General features: G+C 45.2%; 2 protein-coding genes across 2 annotated transcripts; both read left to right on the top strand.

The window, feature by feature from the left end:
* Positions 1–88: 88 nt before the first annotated feature.
* BT62DRAFT_1014090 (uncharacterized protein) lies at positions 89–538 on the top strand (the record flags this gene model as incomplete). The annotated part of the gene is made up of 1 exon (XM_043178162.1): positions 89–538. The coding sequence occupies one exon, from the start codon at positions 89–91 to the stop codon at positions 536–538; it is 450 nt and encodes a 149-aa protein (XP_043032849.1).
* Positions 539–1,892: 1,354 nt separating this feature from the next.
* Positions 1,893–3,560, top strand: BT62DRAFT_1014089 (uncharacterized protein; the record flags this gene model as incomplete). Its single annotated transcript, XM_043178161.1, has 2 exons — positions 1,893–2,163; positions 3,010–3,560. 2 exons carry the CDS (start codon positions 1,893–1,895, stop codon positions 3,558–3,560), a joined length of 822 nt encoding a protein of 273 aa, XP_043032848.1.
* Positions 3,561–11,967: the final 8,407 nt, after the last annotated feature.

The following is an 11,967-nucleotide window of genomic DNA, read 5'->3' as shown; positions in this document are numbered from 1 at the left end:
AGGGATCAAGGCATTGACAGTGCATGACCCAAGCAATGCAACTGAGCGAGAATACTTCCTGCGCCAGGACCATGTATTCAATGCCGACATGTTCAGTACTCCTGGTGATGATGTCTTTGTTGACGTTGCACTCGAGCTGTCTGTGAAGGAGGGAGCAGTTATGTGGCGCTCTGACGGCCATGCAGTCGCGCTACAGAGACTACTGCAAATGCATCGGACCGAAGCCGACAAGTGGACGCGTTTCGGTTACTACAATTACAAACGGGATACATGTGCACATCTCACCTCTGTCACAGGATGTCACATCACAACACATACCACACCGCTCAGACAATTCAACGCAACCTTTGTCCAGATGTACACAACCGATAAATGCCTTACCTATGACATGCGGGCAAGCAATAATGCCAAGTTTGTTACAGCAGTTAATCTGATGAAGAAGTCAAAGTACACATACAATGAGTTTCTTGGGAAATTATACGGTGTCTTCGCAGATGCAGCATGGCATAACGATGTACACGCACGGATTGAGGCATGAGTCCCACTGGCTAATGCGGAAGATGTGTTCGCAGATGTTCCAGTTGCGAGCTTCTTGGATCTGGTGTATTGTGTTCCACGACAAGACTGGTGGTGAGCCCATTTCTAGAAGCTATATAATGATGAGGATCAGGGCTAATAGTATCCACAGGCAATTTAAATCTGCCAGAGCTCTCGGATTTGCGACATTGATCCAGTGGCAGAATGAAGAGCACAACACAGACATGTGACACCATTACTATCCAGTCATCCTGACATGTCTTGTCGCATTTATGGTGAATTCGCTTCATGCATGGCCAGAAGAGCGATCAGGACACAAGATGTTGATGCATGCCATCTGGCCGCGAACATACTGGCAGGAAGATCATCACATGATCCTTCCATGCACGCGAAAGAGAGACGGGACAGATGAGCCAGGACCATATGCAGAGAGAGGACTCTAGTGGATTCCGAGCAGTGTGATTGCGTGGCCAACATGGAATGGAGGTGGTACAAGAATACCACAATGCGAGAGTGTCATCCAAGTGCCCAGTGAGGCAGGTTGGAATTTGTTGGGCATTAGAAAGATGCTGAATGAGTTCTGTTCTGAAGATAGTCGCATGAAGCAGCGACAATTGGTGGAATGGAAGCCAATGGGCCAGGTCATAGGGTGCACGAGGAAAGCCAAGGGTCGACCTGAGGGGCCAATGCCGAAGACAGAAAGGCTAGCTCGACGGATAGAAATGCCAGAAAAATCATATAACTATGGGCCCGATCTGCCACCACAGGACCGGATATATGATGAACAATATCCGGAGCATGCCGGGACATTTCTGAATCAAGTACTACAGCAATATGTGTCTGACATGCTGCAGAAGGTTGGATGGGTGAAATGTGGATGGGAACATTCTCCTCTGACACAGAATGAATGGCGGATGGTTGACATCCGTATCATGAAAGAAAATGATCTTGGAGGAGTGTTGACACATGCATGAATGTATGAAGGAACAGAGAGCCAGTGGGATTCACTGTTTGACAACATCTTCCGGACTCTGAATGAACTGAATGCTAGGAAACGATGGTCTGCACGGAGTAACTGGGGAAAGATGAAATCAATAAAGATGTGGGAAGGATTTGTGCATGATATGTCTTCTTCACGACAAGTGGAAGATATGCGAAGAGCACTGAAGAGGGCATTTGATGAATTCCTGTGGTGTGTTTGGTCTGATAGCACATGGGTGTGTGTTTATGAGAAGTCGGGAGGGGAACTGATTAAACCAGAATGAGTTCGAAAAGAGGATCTACCACGTTCAGCAGTCTGCCTCATCCGGAATCCATGGATAGAGAACTGGAGATTTGATATTAGGAGTGGCCACATGCCAGCATTGCAGAATGTTGAGGAATGGGAGGAGAGGGAGGATGAAGAGGAAATCATGTCGATAATTGAGAGGGAAGAAAGAGAGAAGCAAAAAGAGATGGATATGCAGGAAAGAGAAGATCGCATTCTCCGAGAGCGCAGAGAAGAAGAGGAATCCTCAGAGGATGAAGCGGAGCCGGACATCAGAAGGCAAATAACAGATGAAAGGGAACCGATCACTATGGAAGGGAACAGAGGGATGCTACTGGGGGAGCCCATTGTGTCGCCCAGTCGGCATCGAAGTTGACAAAGGGAGAAGGGGAGCAAAGAAGATGTTGGAATACAATGTCAATGAAACAATTAGTGACATATTCTGACCATTTCAAAGTATATTGACAAAAGACATGATAGCAAATTGAACAAATTGTTACGGTGCTATTTTCACTCCGACAGATGAAAAGAAGCCTGCAAAGAAAATCGGTCATGTACCATGGACTGCATGCGCTCCATATGCAGATTCTAAAACACCAGAATGGACATATTTCGAGATTCGGTCATGTACCGCGGACTGTACATGCTACCTACGCAGTTGCTAAATGACAAGAATGGTGATAATTGGAGAATTGGTAATGTACCGCGGACTGTATATGCTACCTACACAGTTTCTAAAACACAAAAATGTGCATATTTTGAGATTCGGTAATGTACCACGGACTGTACACGCTACCTACGTGGAATCTAAATGACAAGAATGTGCATATTTCGAGATTCGGTCATGTACCGCGAAACAAATGTGCTCCCTACGTCCATGTCATGTGCAAATGGCCGTAGACTTGATGTACCGTGAAACAGACATGCCCCCTGCCAAAGCACACGGACCATGCACAAGAGGGACCGCTGTGAGTTCGTGGTACTGGCCTGTGCATGGTCCATCCACAGAGCAAGGCATCCGTCGTATTTCGCAGTCCCACCACTGCTGTTCTGTGTACTGCTGTTGCTTTAAACCCTAACTTAGGGTTGCTTCTGAGGTTCTTCTGAGCAATTTGTGTACCGCCTACCTATAAGCACTCATGAGCACTACAAAGATGCTATTAAAAGTTTAAATGCTTTATACATCGCATGCGGCTATCCTGCAGATTATGTGTATAAATGGGCGAAAGATAATATAACCACACGTTGGAGCAACCGATTGGGCGTAGCTGCCCAGAGGGGAGATGACGACGGAGTGTTGGTTCTTAAGTCCACATATAATACGGCTTGGAATTATTTCAAAGCGAGAGAGCTCGGAGATACGATATTGAATACCTGGCGCGACCGAATCGAAAGAATCGAGCGCCTCAGCACTGCGCCGAATAATATGTCGGTGCTGTATGGAGACATCCCACCGTCGGAGGTAGACAACCGTCTATTGATGGCTGTTGAAACCCCAGTAGGCCCTGTTGGCATGCTGGATACCAGAACAATTGGTATTTTAAACCGACGAACTATTGTTAGTAAGAAACGTACTAAAAATCTGTTCGATATGACCGGTCTTTGGAAAAAGATCGTACTCCGAAAGTTTGATGAAGATTCAGTATTCTCAGATCAAAATGTCCCACCTTCCGATTCGTCTGCTGCTGGTGACGATTCAGACGGAAGTGACATTGATCCGCAGGTCTTCATAGATATGGTTATGGGCACATCCTGATGTGACTCCGTCGCGGCTCTGTCGTTGTGGCAGACTAGGATCACAGTGCGGCTAACCCGGTTTTAGATGGTGCAGTTACCTAGTAGTTGGACTGTTATAAAAATCCGCTGGGGGTAACAGTTAAATCAAGTCGGGCTCTTGTGTCCGTCAGTAACCATTCAAACAACTCGTTCGCTATATAAAATTGAAAAAGACTCCTTTATTAGGGACGTACATAAACATGCCAAAAGCTCGGCATGGATGGCAGGTAGTCTGCCAGTGGACTAACCCTAACCCTAAGTATGTTCTGACAACTTAATCGTTGCCGCAGTCACGCATTAATAAATTATACTAATAATGCTTACTCAGCCCGAAACTCTAACTGGAACCCGGACCTTAACCCGGACCTAACCGTCCGTCATGTGAAGACCGGCCCCCGGATCGGCGAAAAGCCGGCTAGGTTCTAGGCCCTCGGGCCTGGTTAACTTAGTAGCCGACGGCAAAATGGATAAACTAGTCAGATGGTATGACTAACCGGTTAAATAGAACCCGCAGAGTAAGCAAGTATGAATAATAAATGGTACGACTTCGTACCTTAATTACTAACCGTATCACACCACTTGTGCTGTGGATTGCATGATTGCTGATAAAGCGTAGCTGATTGGTCCAACAACCTCTTGGCATGAGTCATATCGCTTATGAAGCAGGTCCCTGAAGAGCTATAAAAGCGAAACAGGGTGAGAGATGGTTTCCCCCATCTCTCTGTTGGACCCAGCTTCGCTTTACAAGCAGCACTCACACAATCCCAAGCCCCCAAAGCTTCGGTGAGTCGTATCACGATTATTGTGTCCTCCCTTCGGCGAAGCCGTTGGGAGGACACCATCCTAACCCTAACCCTAACCCTAACACCAGAATGGACATATTTCGAGAATTGGTAATGTACCGCGGACTGTATATGCTCCCTACGCAAATTCTGAATGGCAAGAATGGCCATATTTCGAGATTCGGTCATGTACTGCGGACTGTACACGCTACCTACGTGGAATCTAAATGACAAGAATGTGCATATTTCGAGATTCAGTCATGTACCGCGAAACAAATGCACTCCCTACACCCATGTCATGTGCAAATGGCCATAGACTTCATGTACCACGAAACAGACATGCCCCCTACCAAAGTGCATGGACCATGCACAAGAGGGACCGCTGTGAGTTCGCGGTACTGGCCTGTGCATGGTCCATCCACAGAGCAAGGCATCCGTCGTATTTCGCAGTCCCACCACTGCTGTTCTGTGTACTGCTGTTGCTTTAAACCCTAACTTAGGGTTGCTTCTGAGGTTCTTCTGAGCAATTCATGTACCGCCTACCTATAAGAATGAGAATGTGAGGTGGGTCAAATTGTATTCATGGCCATCAGAGATTGATGATATGACAGTATTCGACGAACTTCAAAGCCCTGGGCAGGGTACCAGCCAGTGGCTCAGTCTGTAGTGTGAGGATTTGAAACTACCAGAAGCATTAAGCATTCCAAATTTATTAGGATCTTGATGACCTGACATGTATTTTTCTGAGTAAGGACAAATGAAAGTCGTTAAAGAGATGTGTGAACCACTCGTGGTGCCATATTGTCGATAGATGGATATTAGGGAGGCCAAATATCTCGAGCAATGATTCTCAAGGCAAACGCTGTATCGGAGCCAGGAGGAACCTACAACTACCAAGTCCTTGAGCAGTTTATCACACTGATCTCGGATTTTGTGGAACAGAGGCTCAATTTTCTGCAGCTCCTTTTCAATGTGAGCTATATCATTTGCAATGGAAACTTGACAAACATTGAAAGATAAGAACCCATATCTTATGAGTTCGGTAGCATGGACAGAAGGAGAATAAGGGTGTATAGCGTCGACTTGACCTTTAGTGCAAATATCCTTAATGTCATTGTTGATATAATGCATAAAGATAGGTGAAAACATGTGTGTACCTTTATCATTTTTAAGCTTCTGCGAATATACGTAGAAGAGAATACTGCTGAAGTAGGATATCATCTCCATATGAGGCTGTGAACGTTGAGATGTACCTGCTGTCAGTAGGATATGTTCCAAACATTTCAACATCCAAAATACATCACTGTGCATCGAACACTGTCAGCTTACGACCATATCATTGGGTATACTAGTCCTCTGAAAACTCCAGGTCACATTTGGTTATATAATACACATGCAAAAGAAATAACAACTCGATGTATTTACAACTTTCACCATCACTACCCCTGGCCACCTTCTGTTCCCTGATTCACCTGCCATGTCTCCTGTCCCTATCCCAAAACAGTGAGTACCGAGACTCAAATAGCAGACTGTAAAGTACGTGCCATCCTATTCTTCATCCTCTGGTTCTTGATCATCCTCACTGCTGTGGACATGATGATAGCTATATCATCCTCATATTTCTCTCCTCGGGACCAGACCTGGTGTTTTCCTAATGTATTTCTTTTTGGTTTATTCCAGGCTAGGAAATGTGAAACTTTCCTTGTAGATTCAGAGGGTATGAATGATACTGCTTTCGAATGGAAAGGTTTACAAAACGTTTATTTCAGAGTCACATGAGGATCTGCGAAGTACTGACACTTGCTATCACAAACTTAATATTCCCTTCTGAGTCGCTCGGCTCCTCAGCAAACTTCAAGTTGTCGGGTGATTATTTATTATTCCTCAGATACACGGTAACTTTCAGCCCCTGTTTCTCTTATCTGATGTTGTTTCTTATGCGAATAGAACTTGATCAGCGCAGTCTTCCTAAAAAAGGGAAAGTGTTCGCAAGTGGGTCATTGTTTCTCGTGTTCTGGCTCACTGGCTCGGTCAACCATCAACTTAACCTGCTGCAGGCACTCAAGTTATGGAAATGCGTCTGTGTCTGATTAATGTCAGACGTGAGTGCTGCGGCCGTACTTCTGTGAACTACGATTCTGATGGGGGTCTATCTTGAATTTGAACTGATATGTTTCTTGGAAGACTATACCCTGTTGACATTGAAAAGACACTTAATGCGATGACAGGGTTCTTACAAGGAGGTACAAAAGAATGCTCGAGCCTCGATGTGGCAGTTCTGAACTGTCGATAACGGCCTCACAGCCTTGCAGTGATTCCGGAATGTGCTCATCCGTGGAGGCTTAGCTCTGGCCCAAGGCACGTTTTGTCCTTCCATTCCAGGCGAAGCTGCTGAATGGTTCTTGCAGCAGGAAGGGATAAAAGCAAACTCCTAAACGACTTTTGTCACTCTGACTTGAATATTCGTAGTCTCACTGTACAGTTCTTAATATGTATATTGTCCGTCATAGGTCTTGACTTTGTGAGCGCTGGGTCGGGCTCAGTCTCTCTGTGATTATGTGCACAATAGGAATGATGCTCATACTTTTCTGTTGTTCATATTGTTTTCACTGGCATTCTCTCATTCTTTCTCCTGTAGCTGGCGAGACGGTCCCAATATCACTTTGGATATTCTTTTGTGCATCTTGCTCTATGTAATAGTGATACCCAGCTGAACCTTTCCTTCTTTTTCTCGCTGATTTTCAGGCAAGCAGAAGGTCAGAAAATCATGAAATCAGTCCGTCGTGGTTCGAACCGAGGACCCAGTCTATTTTTAGATCCTTTTTTTCTTTTCGACAATCGGCAATTTCCCTTCCTCTGTCACTCTCTGCTCATGTAAAACTCTTATTTTTTGATGCTACTGTCTTCGTCATTCAATTGAAACTGTTTTTCTGATTCTCATTGCATGCCCAGAGGATATAACGAACCAAAGGAGGATATCCTGAAATGTGCCTTCACCCAGGCTATGCTTGCAGATACCTGATCTAATATTTTCTTCATGCGACAAATGGAGAGCCCGAACGTCTCAGTAGACTTAGCGTCACCGCAAGTTACCGAAATGGAGCCTTGCTCTTCAAGTGCCTGTCATTCGAAAACAGGTCCTCCGGTTTTGGATCTACCTTCTCATCGATGAGATGGACCGGCTTAATCGTTTCTGTCCTCTGATGAATACTCTACTCTCTATTATTTTATACTCCTAGAATATCTCCGTATCGCTGGGCATCGAACAGTAAGACATCTTGCAATGTTCGGTGATCGAACTCCGATGCAGTCAACGTAGTGGGTACACCCGTTCATAATGGCTGTTTGTTGGTTTTCTTCTAGCTCGTTCATGACTGCGGACCTCTCTCAGACCCATTGACCCAGAAAAAAAAGCGATCATCGTACCGCAGCAGTATGTTTGCCTGTAGCTACCTGGAATTCCCTTACCTCTCGGAGCTGACTGTTCGACCATCGTAGGCGGAGAATTCAAGTTACTGAAGAGTGAAGTACCCAACAAATTGTGATCGTCGGGTATTTTGTGCCAACATCTCCGGTCGCTGAGGTACGTCAAGGCACTTACTAAAGTCGCGGTCAATCAAAGCCTCAAATAAATTTTTCAGACGTCACACGCTAAACAAGCCAAGTCCGCATCTCCTTACACCGCTGCCGTTTTCGTTCATAATTTTGGACTTTGTAGTTCTCTTGGCGTCCTAAATATTTGCCGCTAGCCACTGCATCCGTCCTATTCAAAAGCGGGCGCATGTGTTGGAGTTTCTCATCACTTTAGAGTCAAAGGCATTGCAGTCTCTCCTTTCCGTTACCCAGGTGGAGGAAGCAGCCCACCGTGTACGAATAAGTTGGTTTTCTTCCCACCTTTTTTTGTTTCATCAACTTGAGCGATATGGGGCAGAACGTTATGCTACGAAAGATCATCAAATAGAATGATAATGCTTATAGCCTCAGAGATATCACTACATTTCAGTTCGGAACGGAAAGAGACCTAATTCAACGGGTAGGTAGCGGCATTGTCATTTCATTCAGATGGAAAGCTTCATTTAGGTTGATCAGCATACAGCACCGGTGTGGGTTTGCAGTTGAAAGCTAAGATTCAAAAAGAGTCGATCAGACCTTCATATCCATGTTATCGTTCAACGTTAAGCTTCATTTGGACTTATACACTACTCAGTCGAAGGTAATTGCCTATTGTTGCTTGTGCCGACCATGCGGTTTCGAACACATAATGATTCCCGGACACTCGTTTCCTCTCCGGAAAGGTTTCTTCGTTTCTTCTTTAACTGCATGCTGGATGGATCCCTGTTTCATTGCACATGGAAAGGTTCACACAACGCTTTTTTAAATTCAGGGTCGCATGCGGATTTTATGTCACTCGTACTCACCACAACAAACCTAGCATCCATTTCGGAATTGCATGCCCCCCACAAATAACGTTGTCGTACCTCCTTATTATGCGCTGGCCACCCTCGGGGATATCCTCTATTAACAGAGAGGCTGAGAACGTTAGGCTTTCCGAAACATAGAATGATTCCGAGCATACGACATTCTCTCTCAAACGGTCCCCTTCGACGCAGTTCGAGGTGAGACTACTGCGTCTCTTCAATACCGGCGCCCTTGTACATGGGTTCAAGCGCTATATGCAGTCTTGATCCTTTTCTGAAGAACAAATTGATGAACCATTCCTGCGCGAGGAACGAGTAAAAAATGGCCTGGAAATTATGTCTCTATACCAGTCGGAGAAATATCGCGCTTAATGTCCTCCACTGTTGAACCGTAAGTTGCGATATTTTCGCACTACCCAATTATAATGGTACAGACAGATGTTCTAGGCATTTCTTAAGAAGATTTGTACCTCGAATGATAATTTTGCTGTTGAAACACCACATGTGTCGCTTTCCCACTGAACAATCCGTTCTGATATATATTCTATTCGCCAAGGTTTCAAGGATCAAGGGAGAATCCGACGTGTAACCCTTTGCCTGAAGAGGATGTCGATCTCCCGTGCCTTAAATTTTGACCTTAGATTTGATAGGGCCGAACTCTGTGATCAAGGGTTGTTGATCTCCCGGGTAATAGTATTGCTGAAGTTTGCATTGGGCGGTGCCTGGTGCTTCCCCATGGGACAAGCATTTTAGCGACTACTAATATTTGTGAAGATATAGCTCTTTATCAATCCGAAAAGAGCCATAGGCGGATTGTTTTTGGGTCTTCCGACACTGAAGAGTACGAGTCGTTTCTCATTTCTGTAAAAATCAATTAGAAAGACATCGGAGGTCCAACTCGAATGGTAGCGAGAATGTCTGTTAGCGATGTTGATATGAGGAAGGAGTAAACCTATGGCCTGAAAGGCGCTGGACGTCATGAATGAAGTAAGCTTCCAGCACCTAAAACTATCTTAATAATGATACTACTTACTCCCAATTTCCTGTCAGTCTCGAGTGGAGGTGATTAATATGCGATAGTAAATCCTATTTTCACAAAAATATCTTCAGTCTTGCCAGTTCTTATCAGCGACTCTGAGGAGATTAACTTAATTCAAAAAGTCTCGTCGTTTTCGAGTCCTCGCTGTAATTGCATATGAATTAAAAAGCTAAAATCATATCTTTAATTCAGTAGGAAGTTGGAACGAAGATTGGCCCAAGAAGAACGGCATACACCGAACCATTTATTCTAAGGATTATAATGGTCGACCTGTCACTGGTCTTCTGACCTCTGAGGAATCGACAAAAGCGGACTCCCGTACTTCTCAGCTGAAAAATAAAAATATTAGAGTATAGCATGTAGGTGCAGGGAGGAACGATCTTCCAGCTTAAGTCTGGGAGGCCAGAATCGTATCCCACTGATCTTTACCCCAGATAATGTTCCAAAACTCGACACTTGATAGAACAAGGTGGCGAAGAAGGCAGCGAATTACAAAGACCAAGTTCAAAGCACCTGTTGGAAGGCATTTCCAAAGCAATTTTTGCATGTATCTCTGTTGACGGCGGATAGCCTTTCTCAGTGTGCGTAGTCTCGATAAATTAGTGAAAAGAGGTCGTCGTACTTTCGCACTCTCGAAGCCAGATAAGGACAAGGAAAGTACGATGTGAGTACATCGTGGTTCGAACCAACGAGGGGCTGCCGTGCCGAAATGGCCGAACAGGGTCGCAGACAAGCTCAGGGACCGACCTTTACGTTTCGACTCCCAAGATCTCACCTTTCGAATCCACCGCTACCCTTTGCTCAGGAGCGTTGAAGGATTTACAGATATCCACATATTTTCTGAAAAGTCTATATCTTGGCTGCCAGGAATTTCGAATTCATTCAAGTCCTTTATCTTCTGGCCAGCCCTTCCTCAACGAAAATATCATCTTCGACCAGCCCCCGGTTCCAAGTACCATTGTAAGAGATCTCCTTCTCAAAGGTATTTTTCTTGATGCTGTAAGGTAATTCCGCTCGACTGTGACGGTCACCATACGCCAGAACTTCCTGTTATTATCAATTGTTTCACTCCGCATCTCCTACCGCATTCTTCAAAGATGGAAAAGTACTCTCTCTTCCTTTAACCGGTGACTCTTATCACACCAATAGCGTCCGATATGAAATGTGCTACTATTTCTTCCCTGGCAGGAAGTACTGTTCATTGGCTCGGTGTTTGCGGTTTGTTTGCCCAGTTGCCAAATAACTTTCCGACGCACCGCATAGTGTTGGCAACATCCCTCAGAAGGAAGGGTCGATGGAGATATCGTGGTGGACGTTGTTGGATGCTACCCGCTAACAAATTGCTAGATAGTATTCTACACCGGCGCCCATAGCCAGCCATGTCGGTAAGTGCGACAGTTTCCTAGTTACCTCGGGGGCTATCTGATTGATTTCTTTCAATTACTCCTTCCCCATAAACATATCCATGTTCTCCATGCTCGAGCCGTTTCCTCGGGCTGACAAACACGCTCCCTCATGTGATTGAACACGGTACAAGAGATACGAGAGAAGATCATATGCGGATATGACATTCTTCTATCCCCTCGTTGCCGCAGTTTTCCGCTGGTCAATAGTCCAACATCATCAGAGTTCGTCGTATCAAGATACTTTTTGTACGTATGTCAGTCGGCCTTGTTTCATCATCGCTCATATCCTCCCGAGTTGAACCGATATCGGATAGCCGTGGGGTCGTACACTCCGAGTTGGTCTTCATTCTCTCGTACGCTGGTCGATTGTTAAAGATATGTGCCTACTTCAGCCAGGCTGATTACCTATCTATACCCCACCGTATCATGTCCGGCGTCTTCCATCTTACAGCAGAGCTCCACCGCCGCGGCTCGATGTTTGGATAGTTGTGAAAAGGTCGTCTCAGTTCCTAATCGTTGTTTCATACCCTCAATATTCGTGCTACAGCCTAGAAACCTCTCATCATAGGAACGCCGCACCGGTGCTATTCATTAGGGCTATATTGGTATATCTCGGTTCAGAAGACGCATCTCGGGACTGAGGGTACGAATATTTGAATTTCGCTATCGCTTCGCATTTGAATTGATCATTTTATACAGTAGGTTGAACAAAAGGTTAATCAGGTGGATCGCCTGGTCCCTC

The sequence above is a fragment of the Guyanagaster necrorhizus genome, assembly GCF_019112545.1.
Source record: "Guyanagaster necrorhizus MCA 3950 unplaced genomic scaffold BT62scaffold_77, whole genome shotgun sequence".
NCBI classification, from domain to species: Eukaryota; Fungi; Basidiomycota; class Agaricomycetes; order Agaricales; family Physalacriaceae; genus Guyanagaster; species Guyanagaster necrorhizus.
This window is presented reverse-complemented; position numbering and strand designations above follow the sequence as displayed.